Here is a 23887-nt window from a genome sequence, read left to right as displayed (position 1 = left end):
CCATTAAATAAAGTATTCATTAACTTAATGGTTGTTGTTTAGCCTTAAATTAGCCTAGGTCAATAAGACCTATAATTAAAGGAATTCTAACCATGACCATCCAATGTAACAAGGACAGCATTATCCAGTGTCTTCTTTTTTTTTTTTTTCAACAGTAGTGTGTAGTTTGAGAGAGATTTGACTGTTATTTCTAGCTAGTCAAATGACTGTACAGAGTCTTCTTCACTGAGCCGCAGTTCTACCACCAATGTCAGAAGACAGTTATTGCACAGTTTCCATCACCACCACTACTGCTACCATCCAGAAAAACAGCACACAGGCCATTTACTGGACCCTGTGCTCTGGAGCATAGTGTCATATTTACTGCAGGAAAATTTGGGATGTGAAGGCCCTTTGATTTGAGATCAAACTTGTATACAATCTTTGGGCTTAATGGATTCATCTAATTATTGTAGCGGCATTAACATAGACGAGCTCTCATGCCTGAACTCCCATGTCAATGTTTCCATGACAAACACGAAGAACAAGGGATTTAGCAATAATCTTTGATGTATGTTGATTCTCATATCAAACCAAGAGCCAAACATGCTGCTTATACAAATATAACACCATACATTTATGTGCTGTGAGATTCTAAACGCCCACAAACACCTTTAATGTTACATTTTTTGAAATTGTTTCTATGTTATATATTTTCCCCCCTCTTCTTTATTACATTTAGCGTCTATTTACCTATCCTCTCATTGATTGTATGTTATTAGCGTTTCTATTATTATCAGTAATCTTATGCTTTTGTTCACAACAACATAACAATGAAACAGAAGCAGGACTCCACCCTTTAAAATCAAACACCATAATAATTGAAGAACAAATGGAGATTATATATACATGGTTTGCCCCTAGTGGTCAGCAGCTATTGTAAGGGAGACAATCCATTTCAGATTACGTTATTGCAGGATTGAAAAGTAATTGATTTAATAAGTCTCCATTTTGTTTTACTTACCCTTTTGGATCCAGAAGATCATGAACTTTCTCGTTATATATTTCCATATATGATACTTCTACTTTGTAGGTCAAATCAGGGTCATCATTTGTGGCTATTTTCTCAAAAAGGGCATCACACAAACGAGGTATTATTCCTTTCTCGTCTGCTGTTCCCATCATAGTATATGATTTGCCAGAACCTAGTGACAGAGAAAAAGAAGAAAAAAAGATGAACAAAAAAATTAAATATTTCAAAAACACACACACACACACACATAGGTGTATAATATGTAAAAACAAAATAAAAATCTCTAAAAGAAAAGTCAAAGTCAACTGAAAGCTAATAGATGTAAGATAGGAAATGTAATTTCTTTTTTGTCTATAATCTCTAATAATAAAGAAGCCATTTTATTTATGCCATTGCACTTTTATAGTTCACATTTTCAATAAAGTTTATGCACAATAATTAGAATTCTTACAATATTACATTTTATGGAGACAGGAGAAGAAAAAAAAGCACAGTTTTCAATATGTTTACTATTTAAAATTTCTGGATGATGATATATCCTTTCTTCAAAATATTTTGAAATATATATCTTGTCTTCAATGTATATGAAATATATATATATATATATATATATCTTATAGCTTATGTCAAATTGGAAAATAAAATGAAACAAAATAAAAGAAAATGAAGTATTGTAGTTGTTGCATTTAATTTTGTTTCTCTAGATCCTAAGTTCAAATCTTGTTTCCCTAGATCAGTCTTGATTAACCCTTTCGTTACTGCATTTATTTTGAGATGCTCAGTGTTTCTTTCAATTACTTTAAATATAACAAAGAATTTAGTAAAATAACTTAGTTATCATTAAGCTAGAGTTAGGAACATATATTGTGACTAAGGTTTGGTGGAAAATTTTAATTCAAAACTTATGAAAACAAGACATTTGTATTCAGAGCCAGAGCTGGTTTTAGCTGGGTTAGTAACGGAAGGGTTAAAGGCAATAAATCTATGATTAAAGGCATTCCAGTCACGACCATCACATCTTTTGAAAGACACATACTATTATATTATATAATGTATACTCTTCATTGTTTTAATATGGTGGTATTTGACTGGAGGAAAATTTAGCTGCTATTTGTCACAAGTTGTGTGATCCTGTAGAGCTCCTATGTAATTGTTCAACTTGCTAAAGATAACAGCCAAATCTCTCCTTCTGGTACAGAAAATACTAACTGTTATTTGTCGCTATACAACACTTCTGCCTTGATTAAAGTAATGGCTCATTATTTTTATTATCATTACATCATGGAAAATGGATGTTAAACGATGTTGATTGGTGGAAGAATAATGCAATTCTCAGTTGTCAGCAAATAGATTACATATAACTGATCAATGCATGATGAAGTCATAAATATATTTTATTTCCTTCCACTGGTATACAACTCTGATTAATTAACCCTTATGATACCAACACGCTTGAAACTAAAGTTCCATTTTAAAGTGTTTATATGAAAATTAAAACAAATCCTTAGAATTTCATGTAAGAATCTTTTATCATGTTCCAAACATAAACTTACAAATAAAGAAATTAGTTTACTAATTATCTCCAATTTTTTTATTATTTAAATATTAATCGAAAATATTAAACATTAATTAAAACAGAGGTAGTGAATTTCATTAGAAATATCATCAGAAAAGGATTAAAAAGTTGTTTTTTTTTTTAACAATTTCAAAAGTTCCTACATTTTGTAGAGCTAAAATAACTAGCAAATATACCTGCTTGCCACTCGTTCACCTGTCTTCATCTTTTGTTTTCTGTAAATTTGAATAATAAATAACTAACATCTGTTGGTTAAGTCGATGAGGGTTCCAGCAAATCTGATTAGCAGAACAGCCTCCTTGTAAAAATAAGATGCAAGTAGCTGAGCACTCTAGAGATTTGTGTACCCTTAACATAATTTTTAGGCAGACACAGAATATAGCAAGACTAGTCCTTTGAAATATAGGGACTACTCATTTCTGTCAGCTGAGTGAACTGGAGCAACATGAAGTGCCATGTTCAAGGACACATTGCACTCCTGGAAATTGAATTCACAACCTTATCATCTATGTGTCTGTGGAATACTCGGCCACTTGCATGTTCTAGAGCTAAATACCAATCTTGAAAAGGAAATAAATGCAACAGGAAAATATGCATAAAGAAGGAAGAACCATTTTTCTGACGTAGGGAAAGGTGACCAGTCACAGAATGCTATTGAAAACTTCAATAAAATGTAACTGAAACCAAAGACTAAGGCACCTTTGGAATGAAGATATTATGGAAAGATTTTACACTAATGAGTTCCCATATGTCATTAATCCTAACCCTTCTTTATTAATTAGAGGAGGAGGGCAGCATCTATGACATTTGTAAACTCAGGTGAGATCAGAATAGCTGATGTTTGATTTTTAAAGATTTCTACAGGCTGACTAACATCTTGAAGGAAAATGTAGTGAGAGAAGGAATTAGAGTATAATGCTGTTTTAAAGATATGATTGGACAAATTATTTAAAGGAAGATCTTAGTAGAGAAGACAAGAGAAAGAGAGCTGGGTGCAACAAATGGGCTTGGATAGGGGTTTTAAAAGGAGCAGATATTATTTTTAGTCGTAGAATGGGTGCAGAGAAAAAGCAATAAATTAACAATTAGATGTTGGATTGGGTTGATGCATGATGTTGACATTCAGCTAGATTGGTATTTTTTAAAAATGTGGATGTGTGTGTGTGTACACTAATGTATAGATGTGTTTACCAGCATCATATTAAATACATGAGGTTTAGTGTGGAACACGCTAGAGCTTTATAAGAGTCATCAGCTGATCAGGGAGGAATTGTTTTCCTGGCCATGAAGATGAATCCTAACTAGGTTCTCAGATGCAATTTTGGCAATGATAGACGTAAAGTCACTGATGTGAATTATAGTCAAGACTATCGAAAAGGTTGCAAGAAGCAACGAAAATTTTAGGAAAATAAAAATAAGAAACAAGTGGAAATTTTACCGGTGAGTGTGTTATAAGGCATAAAAAGAAAATGACTCTCCCCAGACACAACAGAATATGCTTCAACACATGAACTCATATAAAGAATCTTGCAAACCAAATCCAAAAACGTAACACTGATGTGAAGTTACCATGAAATATTGTCAGAGTTTGTGATGCCTATCATTTGTAGCGACTGTGAGGCCTTTAGTTGTGGTTATTCATACACAAGGGTCTGTAGTGCAAGGCCATTTGCTTGGCAGTGTGCGTTTCCATCTCTAAAAGTTTTCAGAGTTTATTTTATAAGGACAATAGATGACTGTCATGGGGTATCTATGATGGATGTGTGTTACTTATTCCTTCTTAGCTCTCACTCATCACTTGGCTATTTAAACTCTCCATCACCTTCCAGACATTATTCATATATAACCTCATTAGCAAACATCAGCAACCTACAGCCATCATAAACAGAAGCTTCAGATGAATTGTGCAATTTGGGAGAGAAAAAATGAAAAAAAAAAGCCCAAAAAACCCCAAAGAATTCTATCTACTGTGAATTTAGAGCCATTCTAAAAGAATGAGCTACAGCAAGGGATTTCACAAAGCTTGCACATATAAAGAGAAATAAATGCATATCAGAGATTTTTCTCTTTAGTTGTCTGAGTTGGCAAGTTGAAATATCTTCAACAATATGCAAAACTGTTTATGGAAATTGTAAATGCAGTGGTTGTGCAGCTTTCTTTTGTGTTTGTATAAATCAGAAATTTAGAAAAAATAATACAAAATTTCCAAAATATTCAGAAGAAGGACATTTCATGAGATGAGATGATTTTCTAAAGCCTTTGACACCAACCTGAAACATGCAGATATAGAGGGGGTGTGTATGACAGATTGTGAGTTGTGTTTTTAATACAAAGATATCATGTAACTTCCTGGATGATTGTTATGCCTAATTTTGTTGCTGTCCATTGAAGATTTTACATTTACGCCTCTTGCAAACAACTTATATCATTTATAAACAAGGTGCTTATCATCAAGATTTGTCAGGGATGTGTATCCAGTTAAATGTAAATATTTATCAGGATTAAACCTTCTCATAAATCCTTTGTATCTTAATCCCCACTTCTCTGCCTGCTATTTACAAACAAAATTGAAACCAATTGTCTTGGACATTGAATGGAAAAATTATGTGACTTCACTACTTCAACCATATCCTGTTTTACAGTTCCTATGCAAATCACAGAAATTTCTAAATCCCTTAAATACCTGCCACACTTAGACATATACACAAAATCACCCTATGACATTTCTTTCATGTAAAATGGATTGTAAAGTAATGAACGACTCTATAAACTACACCAGGAAATAAATACGGTCAGATCAAGTCTCTTCGAAAAGGTCAACAGTCGTTTCAAAGACTGAGTTGAGAAAATCTACCAAAATAATTTGATTGCTATACTTGAACAGGAAAACTGTTTTATTAGCATTTAATCTTCTTCAGAAAAGACAGAAATGATTCATGACAATTAAACAAGATAGCACTACCCTCGCAAAATGGTACAGTTTCTTCAACAACATTTCATATTACAAGAACTAAATATTCCTATTATATCATGTAATCGTATCTTTTAAATTTATTGCTTTTGCTATGAATTTAGAGAACTTCATAAAAGATTGATTTAGAGAAATGTTATTTCACCAAACTTGATCTCAGTTTATACACAAAGATTGTCAAAAAAGAAACATTAAGATAATTAATGTCTCTCAGTGACAGTGCATTTTGCAGTTTTTGAATATTTAAATAGCAGCTGAGGTTCCTGTTTAAATCCCAGATCACACCATAATCTCACTAGAAACTAACACCAATAATCAGCAGTTGAAGAGAATCCATATTTAATTTAACAATTAAAAAAAAAAATCTGATTAGAAATTACAATACTGAGAAATCTTCCTCATCAAAGATGTTCTGCTTGGTCTGTATGCACTTTCTATGTCCTCCATATTTTGATACTACAGCTTAAACAAAAACCATGAAAATACTATTTAAAAGAGATTTTCTATTCTTTTATTGGTTTTAGTTACAGGTTTGTGGCTATGCTGGATCAGTGCTTCCAATGGTTTAATAAACCGTTTGAAGTTAGTACTTACTTTAACCCTTTCGTTACCAACCAGGCTGAAACTGGCTCTGGCTCTGAGTACAAATGTCTTGTTTTCATAAGTTTTTCATCTTCCACCAAATCTTAGTCACAATTTATGTTCCTAACACTAGTTTAATGACAACTAAGTTATTTTACTAAATTCTTTGTAATATTTAAAGTAATTGAAGGAAACAGAAAGCATCTCAAAATAAATACAGTAACAAAAGGGTTAACTTGGTACATATTACATTGATCTCCTTTTGCTGAACTGCTAGTTTACAAGACATAAAGGGACACAGCATAAATATAAACACACATGATAAACTTCTCACAGTTTCACCAACAAATCCCATTCACAAGGCGTGGGTCAACCTAAGGACATAATAGCAGATATTTGCCCAGGGTGCTGCTGCACAGTGAAATTGGATGTGGAACCAGATGGTCAAAAACTGAACTTATTAACCACACTAGTTTTTTTTTTTTTTACCTTTTTTAAAGTTTCACTTTACTTACTAAGTTGGCCACAAGTAAGTTAAAAGTAGTTCCCCATCCTTATCATCATTTGAACATCCAATTTTTTATGCTTGCAAGAAAATATTATTTAAAAAAGATTTTCTATTCTTTTATTGGTTTTAGCTACAGGTTTGTGGCCATGCTGGATCACTGCTTCCAATGCTTCTATTATATATTTTCAATCTTTTTTAAAAGCTTTAGTCAGTGAGCTTTAGTCAGTAAAAGACACCTAGCCTAGGTACCACACAATGAGAATGAACATGAAAGCATATGTTTGAGAAGCAAACCCCTTACTAGGGCCACACCAGCACCTATCAAGAATAGTCTTATAATTCATAATAATGGGCAGAGTAAAAGGAATTGTGCTTCATGTATTGCTGAGTTCCCCCATAGGATATGTGCATTATTTTAGTCAGAAACTTCTATACTGTAACATTTAGATTTTAAATTACATTTATATAGATGGGTTTACATTGAAAAAGTAAGACTAGATTCAAAAGCTAAATAACATTGGCAAAAACGAGATTAGATACCAACTCTATTGGAAATCCAAGTAAAAGAAATAGAAACACCAGTTGTAAAGGCTTGCGAAAAAAGATATGAAGAGAATACAGATTTAATAGGTGGAAATTTTTACCTCATGTGTAGTAAAATGTAAATCTTGTATTGCAAAGAAAGGGAGGGGGGAACTACCAAATGTAAAAAGAAAAAAAAAGAAAAAAACAGACTGTAATAATAATGCTCTTGTCATTACTTCATTCAGATACATAAACATAAGCAGAGAGAGAGGTTTGAAGATAAGCAAAGTGAAGAAGCTATTAGAAAGAAAACTTCATATGGAACATGTCTACTAGCTCGGTGTATATTTGTGTGTGTATGTATTTGTGTATGTGTGTGTGTCTATATACACATACACACAAAAATATATATTTATGAAAATGAAATTAAAATTTTGTATGTGCTTGTTTATTTGTATTGAAGGGCTTTAAAGAAACTGTAGCCTGAAGAATTAAAAATATATCTTATTCAAAGAAAAATGTGTGTGTGTGTTGTTTATGAGTATGCATCCATAAGCATACATTATATTAACAGAACAAACAGAATTTTCGAAAATCTGTTTAAGATATCAAGATAATTGTATAGACTTTGAAATATTTAATGCAATATAATGTAGAGATGTAGACTAAACTGGAAATAAATGAATTTAGCAAGTTTACAAAACTTTTGAAAATAGCCAAATTGATGGAAGATGCCAAATTTAAATGAAAGAACCATTCACAATAGTTAAACTCTTTCTAGTCAAAGATCAAACAGAAACAAGAAATCAAATATCTGAATATTAATTTTATCTCTTTTGTTTTCATTATTATATGACATTTTCTATTCACATTGTCTATTCTTTGCAGAAAACAAGAATGGAAGTCAAAACAGAATGTGTGTTTAAAAATCAAAATTAATAAATGTTAAAAATGGAAAAATAGAAAAAAAAAAAAAACAAAAAAAATTTTCGGCTCTTAAAAGTTAGTTTCTTTTATGTTACTAAACCCCAAGAGAAAAACTCGGCTTAATATCCATCACCACCCAAATTATCCACCAACATCTACCCGTCTATCCATGCAGCATGTATTGAAGAGGACCGTTCCACTGTTTCTAATAATCTTCCATGGGAAACTTATTTCACTGACACGATTGATTTTATTCTTATTAGTTTTTGGTTTGACAAGAGATAAAATGAAAATATGCCAAGATGGAAGAGATCCTGGCTATATTAAAAGTAATTTAAGTGGGAGATGCCCAGCTAACTCGACATTATATACACACATGCACATACTGCATTGTATAGTTATGCAAGACCTCACCCTGCAAAGGAAGCCTCAATAACTCACCCTGGGTCCTGTATGTGATGTTGGGCCTATGTTACATGCTTCAGTGCCATTTCCTGAATACACATTGTTGAAATTGAGGTGTGACTGAAATGTCAATGCTTCTTTTATACCATATATATATGTTCTTTTATTCCTCTACTTGTTTCAGACATTTGAATGTGGCCATGTTGGAGCATCACCTTAAAGGGTTTTAATTGAAGAAATCAACCCTTGAAGTTATTCTTTGTAACACTAGTACTTATTCTATCGGCCCTTTTTTGCTGAACTGCTAAGTTACCAGGACTTAAACATACCCAGGGTCATCACTAAGCCCCTGCGGTTGAGGGGCTCCATGTTAAGATCAACTTACATAGATGAGCCATCTGTTTACTTTGGTTAAGATGTTAACTGAAAATTTCAAGACAGCCGAGGAAAAAATATGAAGGTGTACCGTAAATAAATTTAAAAGAAACAGAAAAGTAAATGGAAAAAGCTTTCCAGTGAATTCCCTAGGGAGATAAAAGGAAAACGAAAGAAATCCAAAACAATGAAAATAAGGATAACTTCAAGAAAAAGACAAGAAAAAGAAGGGATGGTGATGAAAGGAGGGGATGTATACTTATACATACATACAAACATACACACACAGGCATACATACACACATTCATACATACATATTTATGTCTGGCTTTTATCTGGTTCACTCTACCAAGTCCATTCACAAGGCTTTGGTCAGCTGAGAGAGAGAGAGAGAGAGAGAGAGTGAGAGAGAGAGAGATGTACCAAACACACACACATCTGGTAGTTTCCCTGTCTCTCCCTATCTGTGTGAGTGTGTATATATATATAAAGGGGTTTGTATGATTGTGTATAGAGGGATATATATTATTGAAAGAAATTCCAACTCTGTTTTTTATGTTTTATTTATATTCTTTATAATATTAATGTAGAATATAGAATATATAGTACAAAAAGTATATATAGTAGTATAATGAAATGAAGAATTGATTGTTTTTATTGAATAGATGAAATATTGAATATAAAATATTAAGGGACTAGTATACTTTCTTGCATTAAGGCGGTCTTCAAGGTCCCAGGTGGTGACAGGAGTGTTTCAACAGTTGAAACACTCCTGTCACAACGTGGGACCTTGGAGACTGCTTTAATGCAAGAAAGTATACTAGTCCCTTAATATTTTATATTCAATATTTCATCTATTCAATAAAAACAATCAATTCTTCATTTCATTATACTACTATATATACTTTTTGTACTATATATTCTATATTCTACATTAATATTATAAAGAATATAAATCTCTCTCTATATAAACGGCAGTTTGTCTGTGCGTGTTTCTGTGTGTCTGTTTTCTCGTACCCTCACCCTGACCACGGCTTTCAACCGATTCTGATGAAACTTGACACACACATTGCCCAGTGTCATAATTCAAAACTAACGCAGCGAAAATTTTGAAAAGTTCCCCCAGTTCTGAAAAAAATCGATAAATTCGACATGGGGTCGAGAATCAGGAATACGAACCACAAATTGTCTAGGGGATGCAACTCTACCTTTTTTAAATCTCGAAAAAAAATTCACCATCATTTTTTTCCATTTTTTTGCTATTTTTTGGCTATAACTCTCTAAAAATGCTTTATAGTTATTTCCCTTACAAACCTGAGCAACGCCGGGCGATACTGCTAGTAAAACATAAAAAACAGACAGAGTTGGAATTTCTTCGAATAATACATATATATATATATATATATATATATATATTTGGCGTTGTTATTTGATGGTGAAAAGCTGGTCACTTTGTACCCAGAACAGTTGCCTTTGACCTCCTAAGGCAATAAAAACTGGAGACAAAATTCTTTCTGTATCAAAAGCAAGGCATGCGAGAGTGAACGCGTGCGTGCGCACATACACTCACACATAGACACACACATACAAAAGTTTGTGTGTGTGTGTGTATCTATCTATGTACAGAGGAGTAGGAAAAATATACAGTTAGTTTTTTTTATATGTTGTGTTTTAGAATCATCACAGCAGAGTGCTGTGATGATTCTAAAATACAGCAAGCTGTAAGGGACTATGTTTGATTTTTGCATATAATAAAGGTGTGTAGATTATGAATTTTGATTGAAGAGATGAAGCCTGGAAAAAGATGTTGCGGGGGGGGGGGGGCTTCTAAAAGTCATGTGACAGCCCTGAACATACCAACATCAACTGTCAAGCAATGGCGACAGTGGTAGGGTATGGGGATGAACACAGACACAAATATATATATTACATACGACAGGCTCTTTCAGTTTCTGCCTACCAAATCCATTCACAAGGCTTTAGTTGGCCTGAGGTTATAGTAGAAGATACTTGCTGATGGTGCCACACAGTGGGACTGAACCCGGAACCATGTGGTTGGGAAACAAGCTTCTTACCACAGAGCTGTGCCTGTGCCTATATATACACATAAATATGCACACACACACACACTCGTGTTTGTTTCTCTTACATGTTTATTTGCCAGCATGTGTTAGACATATACATTATTACTGTGACATAGGTTTACAAGTGGAAAAACTACTGTTGTTATCTTTTCGCTTGTTTTTCAAGTAAGGGATTCCACAAGTCTTTGAAGGCACAAAGTCAGCAAATGATTGCTTAACAGATGTGACAACAACATCACATACAGTGCAAATGTAAAACACACACATGCGTGCGCATGTGTGTGTGATGGGTTTCTTTCATTTTCTATTTAGCAAATGGACTCACAAGGCATTGATCGGCATGGAGCTATAATAGAACACACTTGACAAGTAAAGTGCTGCACAGAGGGACTAAACCTGAATCCATGCAGTTGCCACACAAACTTCTTAATTAGACAGCCATGCCTGTGCCTATTTATATTGAAATCTATATGCATACAAGCATGCAATTATACTTCCAATTTTTTCCATGACCCCAAAGGACAGGTCTTGCAAGGACTTGCCTTCTTTAGCAGTCCTTTATAATCAGGTATATACAACACAAGAGAAAATCATTAACATTTCCATGTGTGAAAGTGCCTGACTTAGTGGCGAGGGTGTTGAACTCATGACTGCGAGATCGTGGGTTCGATTCTCAGACCAGGTGTTTCATTGTGTTCTTGAGCAAAGCACTTCATTTCACATTGCTCTGCGATCACTTCGACATCTGACATGCAGCACGCAGTTGCACCTGTACAGATAATATCGATTTGATGGAGGGAGGGAGCATATGTCTACACAAACATTTGATCACTATAAACAAATCATCTGTGTGGTTGTTCAGTAAGAAATTGTTGAATCCTCATACATCGATTAATGACAGGAGAGTCCATTATATATATATATATATATATATATATATATATATATAATATATATATATATTACAACAGAAATTTAAATTTTGGACACAGAGTTACCAAAGGTTTCGTATCCACAAAGCCAAAGCCTTTTAGACAGCTCATCAGACTCTATAAAAAGACAAAAAATTTAAACTTTCTACATTAAGACTTAAATTTCGATTTCTGAGAATTTCCTCGCATCTGTGACATAGAAAGTTTAAATTTTCTGTCTGCCGAGCTGTCCACAAGGCTTTGTCTTTGTGAATATGAAACCTTTGGTAACTCTATGTCCAAGATATAAAACTTTTGTTGTAATAATTACCGATCTATTTTTTAGAGTGTGCTTCTTTTCTGATATATGTTTTATTGACTATATATGACAGATCGCTAACCACTACACATTCTTTATCTTTTCTCCTTGTTTCTTTCTGCGTTCCATTCTGTGGAAGAGCATAAGCTCGAAACATTAAAGACTTTTTCACTTCCTGAGCATTATACTAATACATCTGTTTGTTGTCTACACCACCAGTCTTCGTCTTTTGTTTTTTTGTGAATTCTTCCTATATATATATATATATATATATATATATATATATAATATATATATATATATATGTATATATTTAATTTAATTTAATTTTTTGGCTCAAAAAGCAAAAGCAAGGCCATGTAGGGGGAGATGGAGTTATGTACAGGGAGGGTGTTCATACAAAGAGTTCAGGCCATTTCTGGTCAAGAGAGACTTTGAACCGAGCGGTCGTCGGCATCTTCACTATCTCGTCCGGCAGTTTATTCCACGGATTCACAACCCGGACAGAGAAAGCCCCTCTCCTTCGATTGAGATATATATTTTAGGCACGTGCATAATTTTTATGGTTGGATGTACCTTCGGTCATCACTCACTTTCAACATGGGCTGGATACAGGTCATTGTGCCACTGGCATTAGAAAGATACAGCTGGACTATAGAGTGCTTTCTCTCTCTCTCTCTCTCTCGTGTCAGTTCTTATTCAGAGAACTACAACCTTCCTTTGTGAGATGCTGTTGCTGCAACATGTGTGTGTGTTGCAGGGGGAAAGCAGGATTGGTAGAGCACCAGACATAACATAATTTGTTTATGTTCTGATCTTCTAATTCCAGTTCCTGTGCACATGGCCACTTTAGCTTTTATACTTCTGAAGCTGGGTAAATTCTAGAAAGGAGTACACCAGCATGCCCAATCCAGTGGCTGACATCAACCTAGGAATAAGAGAATATACACACATACCCAATAAAAGACTGTACTATATGTAACAAAAGGAAAGAAAGGAAAAAACAATGATCCAAGGAGAGAGAGAGGGGGGAGAGAAATGGGGGTAGCAAAAAAAGAGGAGAGGAGAGATAGGAGGGGAAAGAGATACATGGGAGATGGGGAGAAGGAGAGAGGGAGAGAGATGTGTATAAGCTGCAAATAATCATTATTTCTCCCAGGGAAACTTAGGGATTTGGTAAGTGAGGAACTGAAAACAAGGAACACCACCTTTACCTGGATAACATCAACAGCTAACTGATTGTTAAGCATGGCTACCTTTTACTCATGATGATGGAGATTCATTGTGTTGGACCCAGTGGAACTAATCTCAGTTGAATACCGACAAAGGTACAAGTCAGTAAGTAGCTGTCTGAGCAAAGAATTTGTAGCATGTGCCACAAGAACTAACGTGTACCATATGCTATAATAAAGTTGTCTGCCAAATCACAAAGTGATTTAAGCTGCAAGTATCCGTAGGACTCCACCAAAAGACTTTCAGTTTCCTTCCCTCTTCATCATTTAAGCAGGCCTTTACAGATTGTAATTATGTATATATTCTTGAATTTTACAGTCAACAGGAGCAACAACTTGGTTGAATAATGATATTTTTACTTGAGCTGATGACAGAGTATCAATGTGATAGATGACCTGTTAGAAATGGCAGCCAACTCACCCTAAAATCACACCCGAACATCTTAAATAAACAAACACAAGTGAAAAATATATTGGATAATCTTGTTTTAAATATTTTATTTATATATTCTTTTTTTGTTGGCCCCTAAGAGGCCAGTTACTCAGTTTTCATGGTGTGTAAGTGACCAAGATCAAAATGTTCCCTTGGACAGGACGCTGTCCATTATAGGGTTCACAACCAATAATTTTGAGGGGAAAGAAGGTAAGTCAATTAAACCATCCCCAGTACTCGGCTGAGACTTTATTTTCTCAACTCCCAAAAGAATGAAGGACAAAGCTGACCATAGCAGAATTTGAACTCAGAATATGATGTAGTTTGTGCATATTCCACCACACAATACACTTTCTTTCTCACTGATGCTGTTATTTTGAATAATAACACCTCTGGTGAGCATTTCGGAAAAGACTAAATTATCAGTGTTGCCAAACAAAACCTGGAAAGTTTACTTTTCATATTACATCTGTATTGTTGCAATATACTCATTAAAGCACTCACAGGTATGTTTTTGAGACAGTGTCACATGACAACTTGCTGGGGCTGCCTGCTGGAGCCTAGTGGCAGGTATTTAAAAGGAAAAAATTTGACAAGTCAGTCAGTCGCCCGCTGACACTCGTTGACGCTACATTGAAGAGGCCAGGGAACAGAAAAAAGAAGAAAGAAAACATGCACTCAACACCAGAGCTGAAGACACCGCCGAAAGGGGAGGCCCCGCCACATCAAAACAGTAGAGGAGTAGGGGCTGAAACCGGACGTGGTTCCTCCTGATGACGTCTTGAGCTAACTGGATCCTATAAAGGAGATGTTGTGGTAGCAGACCACGAAACACGGTTGTAATTCCTCCTGTATAAAAAGCTGGAAGAATAACCTCTAAGCCCTTTATTTGACATGCTAATGACCGACCCTTCCAGTTAGCTGCTTAAATACTTTACAGAAGGATAAAAATGGAGAAAGACAGGAAGGCCACAGTTGGAAAACATTTAGTCTGTGGACTACTCAGTCAGTGATGTCCTTTGAACAAACATCAACAACATTCCTACCTTCCCTGCTCATCAACAAAGAAAAATGTCTTGTAAAATTGTAGCAATTTAGCAATCAGGAATAACAAGGGATAGCCATCGGTTGACAATTAATTTTCAAACATAAGTGTTCCCTTATTTGCTCCTGATCAGTTTGATTACAGATATTAATTAAATCAATTTCAAAGTAACTATCATAGGAAAAGCTCCAAATTTGAATTGGCATTGAATCAAATTAATAAACTCGACTAATTAAAAACATGTTAATTTAAATTGTTTTCCTAAATGAAATTTTCTATTTTTGAAAGGAAGAAAGATTAAAAAAATAATTTGGGAAATGGGAAGAGTGATGAAGCATTTCAAAAATATTTTTGAACAAATACAATATATACAGTATAATAGTGTTTAATGAACACAGGTGTGGCTATGGTGTTAAACATCTAACCTTGCAATCACAAGGTTCTGGGTTTGATTCCACTGTACATCACTCAAGGTAAGTGCTTTCTATCACAGTTACAGCTGATTCCTTGTGAATGAAGTTTGGCAGAGGGAAACTGTGAGAAAGTCTGGCATATATATCATCTTTTATCTTTTACTTGCCTAAGGTGCCATGTAATGGGACTGAACCTGGAAGCATGCAGTTGAGAAGGAAACCTTTTACCACACAGCCATGCCTATATTCATTATTTTAAAAGTTGACACACTACTCAGAGTAGTTTCACTCTAGGTTGGGCTGTTTACAACAGTCATGAAAGTCTGGCTAAAACTCTCAGCACACTCTTTTACTTGTTTCAGTCATTTGACTGTGGCCATGCTGGAGCACCGCCTTTAGTCAAGCAAATCGACCCCAGGACTTATTGTTTGTAAGCCTAGTACTTATTCTATCAGTTTCTTTTGCTGAACCGCTAAGTTACGGGGATGTAAACACACCAGCATCAGTTGTCAAGCGATGTTGGGGGGACAAACACAGACACACAAACATATACACATCCATAAACACGCACACATTTTGTATTTCATAGCTAACATGAATAATGAAGTAAATACCATAGACTGAAGAACACTTGAAGACAGTGCCCCTGCATGGCCACACTCTCAATGACTGAAACCAGCAAAAGAAGAATAAATGAAGAAGGTATCAAAAGACAAGGTATCAATTGTTTCAAGGCACATCACAATAGTATAACATTTGAGAGACTCTTTTGACGAACTGCTAAGTTATGAGGACGTAAACGCACCAACATTGGTTGTCAAGCGATGGTGGAGGGACAAACACAGGCACACAAATATAATATATATATATATGACAGGCTTCTTTCAGTTTTCATCTACTAAATCCACTCACAAGGCTTTGGTTGGCCCGAGACTATAGTAGGAGACACTTGCATGAGGAGCTACACAGTGGGACTGAACCCGGAACCATGTAGTTGGGAAGTAAGCTTGTTACCACACAGCCACTCCTGTATCTATAGATATATAAAATATTTAAAGAATTATAATACATGATTATCTATTACTTATGATTAGAAATGTTTAAGCCTTTATAATGAGTAAGAAAAAATATATATATTGAGTGCATCTCTTTCGTTGCTCTTCAATTTAAAATCCCAACTTTTAATCTTGCCAGGATTGATTTTGGAAATGATTATCACCCTTACAAAAACATCAGCTGCAAGGGCAAACCACATAGTCAAAAAACTTCATATTGTCTGGAAGTCCTTCTACAACCATTTGGCTGTCATCTATTAGAAATAATCTCCTCATTAACTTTTGCACATATCAATGAATTACATAAATACTGGAGCTCTTGTGTAAAACACTTGACAGCAATTGAGCTTTTCCACAAACAAATCTTGACTGTCATAAGAGCAGAGATTACACGTCTCAAATCTTAATCGTTAAAATAACAAACCAGCACAGATGAGATGACCAAAACTAACTAGAAAATTAACTCAATTATCAAGAGCCATTAAGCCGGACATGTTAGATAGAAGATGTAATTACAACTCAGTGATAAAGTCTTTGTATTGTTTTCAGCATTGTTCTCCCGGTTCTAATTTTGGTTTGAAATGCAATCTCAGTCATTATGATCTTCCATACTTGATCAAGTAAATAATAGTAATATATTAAAAGAAGCAATAACAGGAAGACCAGATTTAGATCGTTGAATATATTCAGATCACTGGAAAATTCAGATAAGATACTCATTGATTATGGATCTGATTAATAATGCTTGAGAAAGGTTGTAGGGTCGTACAGTACAGATCTTTTATCTTTTACTGGTTCCAGTCATCAGACTGTGGCCATGCTGGGGCACTGCCTTGAAGAATTTTAGTTGAACGAATCAACCCCAGTACTTTTTAAGCCTGGTACTTACTTATTTTATTGGGCTCTTTTAATGAACTGTTAAGTTATGGGAACATATATACACCAACACCAGTTGTCAGTTGTCACACACACACACACACACACACACATGGCAGACTTCTTTCATTTTCTGTCTGCCAAATCCTCTCAGAAGGCTCTTACTGGCTCAAGGCTATAGTAGAAGACACTTTCCCAAGGTGACATGCAATGGGACTGAACCTGGAACGATTTTGTGGGGAAGCAAGTTTCTTACCACATAGCTATGCCTCAGCATATACTATATTTGATGTAGGTAGTTGATTAAACTGCTTATTATGAGCCAATGAGGAATTCTTACATGGCTGCACAACTTGTAAGAAATAGCAGTCAAATTCCCTCAAACCACATGCTACCATCTTAGGAAAGGAACGACAATGGATAATGTAAGCAAGGACACTTTCAAAGCTGTTGTCCTGGATTAACCATGCTTAAAACAAAAAGACAAGATTGTTACAACAGGAATGTCTAATCATAGAATCTGTTTAATCAGATCTGATCTGGGATTGCACAACAGTCACTTAGTCCTATCAAGCTAAAAGCTTATTAAGAGTCTAGATGTAAATCAAAGCAAAAAAAAAAGGCTGACGCTGATTAAATTGTGTAGTTTTCTAACCATACATTGCTTGATCAGATTATCAAAGAATAACCAGAATATCTAACAGAAGCCTGTGCACGGATCATTCTAGATGTTAATTGATATCCTAAGATATAGATTTCCTGACCAATAACAGAAGAAAGAAAGAAAAAACATCAAATATTGAATAATAATAGAGAAAAGTATTTTCCAAAGGCTAATTTACTAACAAAGGTTGACACATTGCTAAAATGAATATTATATAAATGACAGATTTTATTAACATCTTTCTAATAAACATATACATCAATATATTCATCATGGTAAATATAGAACTAGGAAAGAAAAAAAATACCATGAATTATCAAATGGTAGAAATAGTGTGAAAATTTTCTTTCCTAGTGCTTTCTATAAAACTATACATTCAGACTATAATAACCTCCATCACTAATACGGAGACTGCAAAGGTTAACACAAAATTATTGATTAATTTTCCAAGCTAGAGACTGCACCTTGTATAAAAACAATATTTTTGCACAAAAAGTTAAAGGGCATATGCAGAAATCAAAAACAAAAGCAAACCATGTAGCATTTGATATAAATTCAAAAGCTACACAAGCCTTTGATTGTCTTTATAGTAAATATTTGTGCTTCCTTTTCCATATATATCTTACACTAACTACAACCACCACCACCATCATTGTCATCACCAGCACCACCATCTTCATTTTACATCTGTTTTCATGTTGGCATAGGTCACCACAGTCAGAGGCAACATATATTTGTGGGGTACTGCTTACAAAGACAGTTTGAGGGACCTCATCTTGCAGTTCTTTCATTTTTTGGCATGGTTTCTGCAGCTGGATGCCCTTATTAACACTAACCACTTTACAGTGTGTACTGGGTGATTTTTTGGGGGACTTTTTTTTTATAGCACCAACACAATAGAGGACTCATGTCCTCAACAAGACCAAAGAATCTTCACAACAACCTTCTTTACAGGGGAGCATTTTTAAAGGGACTACACAATCCCATGTCTGTTTGCTTGCCATCCTCTTTACAGTGTGAGAAACCTGAGAGACAGAGGCATTAGTAGTAGGAGTATTTGTTATTCTGAGATAGGTACCTATATTCAAGACAACAGGACAATAACAGCAATCTATGTGAGCCAGGAGACAGACAAAGGACATACACCCAAGATGTGTAGAGGAATGTAAGCAAGAGTAGGCTGGTGGATGGTATGAAATAGGGAGGTAACAAGCAGTGCAGGAGAAGAGGGTGAAAGCAGAGCATACTGGGCTTAATATAAATCAATATTATGAAATTTTAGATTAATAATCAAGTAGACTGTAACTAATAAGATGTTGCTTCAGAAATGCTTGTTTATTCACAGTGTTTTGAATTAATCATGCATAATGTCATAGTTTCAAGATTTCAATGATGTGATTGTATATTTTTAGAATGACATTGTAGGTTTGGTATGAGATGTTGGATCTGGCCAGTTTGAACATAAAAGAGTCAGAATATTTTGGCTGGATATGGCTGGTTTAAATGCTAAAGGGTTAAACTGACCATATCTGGTCAAAATATTCTACCTGTTTTATGTTCAAACTGGCCAGATCCTGCCTCTCACATCTACCCTACAAAGTCATTCTAAAAACACACAATCATATTATCAAAATCTAGAAAGTATGAAATAAAGCATGATCAGTTCAAAACAATGTGAATAAATAAGCATTACTTTTGACCGAATAGTTTGAATGCCAAAAGGTTAAAGTAGTTTTGTCCCTGACCAGTCCTGATGTAGCACATTAGTAATCAAAGTTATTTCAGGGGTTATCCTGATATCATTTTCTAACATACAATGTATCTCAGATTACACTGCCCAGAACTCTCTCTTTTGTGTGTGTGAGAGAGAAAGAGAGAAAGAGAGACAGTGAGAGAGTCTGTCTGTCTCCGTCCTATTTTTAAGATTGTAGGCTGTTATTTTATATTGCCATTTGTGACCAACAGAGTTCTTGGTTACAGGCTTCCAACAAGTTAATCACTGCATTTTTTGACAGTGAAAGCTAACAAGGGAGTGCCTAGCTCAAGGCTAATCAAATACTTCCAAATACTTCATTTGCGAAGCACAGGATTTTCAATATTTTCATCAGCATTTAGAGATTTCACCAAAACACATTTGCAAAAGATGCATGCACATGCACATGTGCACACACACACAAAAGCAGTATGATTCCTCACATTTTCTTTCCAGCAATTTCCACTTGCAATCTATTGGTCAATTTCAAGAGATGGTAGAAAAAGACACTTGCCTAAGGTAAAGTGCAGTTGGATAAAATCTGACATGCTGTAACTGAAATGAAAACTTTGTAATTACATAACTGCACTTGTACTTATGTACTAATAGAAGTCAAATCTCTCAAAGTAGATTTGACTTCTATTTCTAACATATCAAATGACTGTACAGAGGTTCAAGTTCTTGCCTCATGTAAATAAAATAGATTATATTTCCAAAATGGTATGGTATTAAAAGTATCTAAAAGAGCAGGTTCTTGTTCAGTTACACTTCAAGAGATTTGGTATGTTAAGAGAGACATAAGACGAGTATGTATGGATGTATGTATGTGTGTGTATGTGTTGGAAATCCACTCCAATAATATGTCCATGTGCATGAGCATGTGTGTCAGTGGATCAAGAACATCTTGCAATGTCTGACATGAGTATGTCATTCCTATCTCACTTAAGGCATTTTAAAGCTATTGGCTGGTGTGTCCAGTGTCTCCTAGTAACTGATTAATATAATGCTTTTGGTGGTCCACTTCTTTGTTTCTCACAGGAAGGCTGCCACAGAACTTAAGCTAATAGCTCCTCGTTGTTATGCCAGCAGTGACACACACACAAACACACATAGTTGAAATTTACAGAAAAACAAAAGATGAAGACAGGTGTATTAGTTTGATGCTTGGGAAGGTAAGAAAGTCTTTTATGTTTTGAGCCGACGCTCTTCAACAGAAAGGAACACGAGGAAATAAACAGAGAGAATAAAAAAAACTTTTGGAGTTAGCAGTCAATCATGATGTATGTATATATATATATATATATATATATATATATATATATATATATATATATATTTATATATATATATATATTTATATATAGTTGAAATTTATAGAAAAACAAAAGATGAAGACAGGTGTATGAACAAGCAGGTGTATTAGTTTTATACTAGGGAAAATGAAATAGTCTTTTACGTTTCGAGCCTACGCTCTTCAACAGAAAGGAATAAGAGAAAATAAACAGAGAGATAATGAAAAAAACTTGTAGGTTTAGCTGTCAAGTATACTTGTCTCTGCCTTTTGTTTTTTTTGTAAATTCTCACTATATATTACATGCTCACGTGGTCACAACAATTTTACCCTGTCTCCACCTCATAACAATTCGAACTTTTCTAGGACTATTCTACCTGGACTTTCTACTCTCCAATACTCGGACTCCTACACTTCGGCTGCACCTCTCCTACCTATGGATTACACTGGACTCTTCCATTGATAAGAAATCGCTCCAATACACCACAACGTTTGAACCTTTTGAACTTTCCTAAACTTTTTTGTACTTTCTGCTTTTTTTTCTCTATTGCTGTGCTCCTTTCTGTCACAGAGCGAAGGCTCGAAATGTAAAAGACTTTCTCACTTCCTGAGTATTAAAAACTAATACACCTGTTTGTTGTTTACACATCCGTCTTCATCTTTTGTTTTGTTGTATATTCTCATTATATATATATATATAATAAAAACTCAAATACAACATTAAAAAGTGTGTAATTCTTAAAAGATTTCCATTAAAACAAAAAAAAATTATAACCAATTATATATTGGGTGTTGGGGCCTAAGTCTAATCTAAGGAAAACACTGGATGAAACTGCCTTGTATAACTGAAGAATTGATTAGAAGTAATACCAATATTTGACATTATTTACAAATTGAACAACTGTACAGCCAGTTATATAAGGTGTTGCTATTCAATACAACACAAGTTTTTAAACATTATATATATATATATATATTATATATATATATATATATATATATATATATATATATATATGAGAATGTGTGTCTGTCTGTTTGTGTGAATCCCTAAAACTTCAGAACTACACAACCAATTTCATTCAAATTTTACACATGCCTTACTTAGGGTCCATGTAGTGTTATAGGCCAAAAGAATTAACTTCTTGCCTAGTGTGAGCCCAGAGCAATATCATATCTCCTCCACTATTTCAGTATTACAAGTCAAAAGTGAAAGAATAATATCTCTCTATTGTAATATCAGACATTTTCACAAAATCCAAGCCTAGGGAGAAGAGTAATGCTGTGTGTTTCATACAATTTCATGGACCAAAATTACTGCATGGATCCTTATGATATTTGGAACTTAGATTCAATGCATAAGGGCAGGTATAATGCAATATGTTTGGTTTTAATTTGAGATGGCTTAAAGGGAGCAGAACCCCAATGAAAATTCATAAATTTTCAATGTTGATGAAATTTCAACCATGGGTAATTGACACACATCAAGAAGTATTCTCAAAGTTTCCACTTCTCATGAGGATTCTAAGACTCCCTACTGGGGGCCTTAACTCCCAAATTTTAGTCATTTTTTATGATCCAAAACTAGGTGCTCAATGGATCTTTATGAAATTTGGAAATTATATTCTATGCATAAGAGCCATAAACCCCATGAAAATTCATATATTTTTGCTGTTGATGAAATTTTAACCATAGATATTAGACACAAAGTAATATTTCTAAAATTTCATCTTCTTAGAAGTTAGAAAGACCCCCTTCATGGGGACTTAACACACACAATTTAGTCATTTTATCTAAGCAAAGATGAAAACAGTTGTACTTGTGGGAGCTATAGGGTCATCTGAGCATAAAAGATGAGCATTATTTGTAATTCAATGGTACAACAATGTAAGAGTTTGCTTTGAGATATACTTAGATTGTGATTTTTGCAATGTGGTGCATAAATTGTCAAGTAAATGAGAGGCATCTTTGCCTCCACTGATTCAGTTGCAAAGTGTTCAGTAAAGTTATTTGGTTGCAGACCTCTTTTGAGTCTTTTTATTATCACTGGGTCACACATAGTCCCCAGATGGTAAGATTGATTTCAAGTCCTTCCCAGATGAGTGACTGGTTATTCAATGACATCTATAGATTGTAAATTTATTCTGTCCAGTTACCTATCAGTATAGTGGTCATTTGCAAACTCCAGAGGTGACACTTTCATTTCCCCATAGCCTTCAGGTCACACAGTTGTTCATGTTTATTTGAGTTGGGTCATGCCCTTCCAATTGCTATAGATCTGTAAGGCATCTTACAGCTGTGCCTGTCACCTGTATGGTGAGGAATCCTACATTGGGGAGTGGTAACAACTAGGGTAGGGTAGCTGACTGCTTATTGTGATCATTCATCTTTTGGTTTCCTGTAGCTTTGTTCACTTTTACAAACCCAGTGAACATATATTTCCTATTTCAAAGAAATTGGAATAATAGATATAAAACCCAAGTTAAAAATATTCTCAACACTTCAACTTCTCTGGTTGACATTAAGACCCACCCCCAATAGGGGCCTAAACTCCCACATTTTAGAGCTCCATGACCTTCATTTTTCAGGAGTAAAATCCATTTAACAGGTTCTATAAGACCAGAATTTTGGAATCTGCGCATAAAGATCAGTAGTATGGGATACATGCGTCAGGATTACAATTTTTTTAGGTTGTGTAAAGAGGGAAATAACCCACATCTGCAATTTTGATGAAATTTAAAACATAGGTATTCCAGTTCATTAGAGAAAATATAACAGAAAAGTCTAATTCTTCAATTGAATGTAACACGGACAACGCCGGGTATCTCTGCTAGTGTGTATATATATATATATGTGTGTGTGTGTGTGTGTGAGTGTATGCAAAAATAAAAATATTGATAACAGAAATAACTGAAAAAAATCAATCTAT

The 23887-nt window shown here is 34.5% G+C and overlaps 1 protein-coding gene across 19 annotated transcripts in view; it reads right to left on the bottom strand.

Annotated features, from left to right (window-relative positions):
- LOC115211116 (kinesin-like protein KIF13B) overlaps positions 1-23887 on the bottom strand; it is a 772943-nt gene that overhangs the window by 412647 nt on the left and 336409 nt on the right. For all 19 annotated transcript variants that reach the window (XM_036502438.1, XM_036502452.1, XM_036502447.1 and 16 more), the window contains one exon: positions 1004-1184. In XM_036502438.1, coding sequence (XP_036358331.1) covers positions 1004-1184 — 181 coding nt within the window. The remainder of the gene's footprint in view (positions 1-1003; positions 1185-23887) is intronic.

Source organism: Octopus sinensis, linkage group LG4 (assembly GCF_006345805.1).
Source record: "Octopus sinensis linkage group LG4, ASM634580v1, whole genome shotgun sequence".
In the NCBI taxonomy this organism is placed as follows: domain Eukaryota; kingdom Metazoa; phylum Mollusca; class Cephalopoda; order Octopoda; family Octopodidae; genus Octopus; species Octopus sinensis.
Note: the sequence above shows the minus strand (reverse complement) of the source record. Positions and strands in the feature narration are given on the sequence as shown.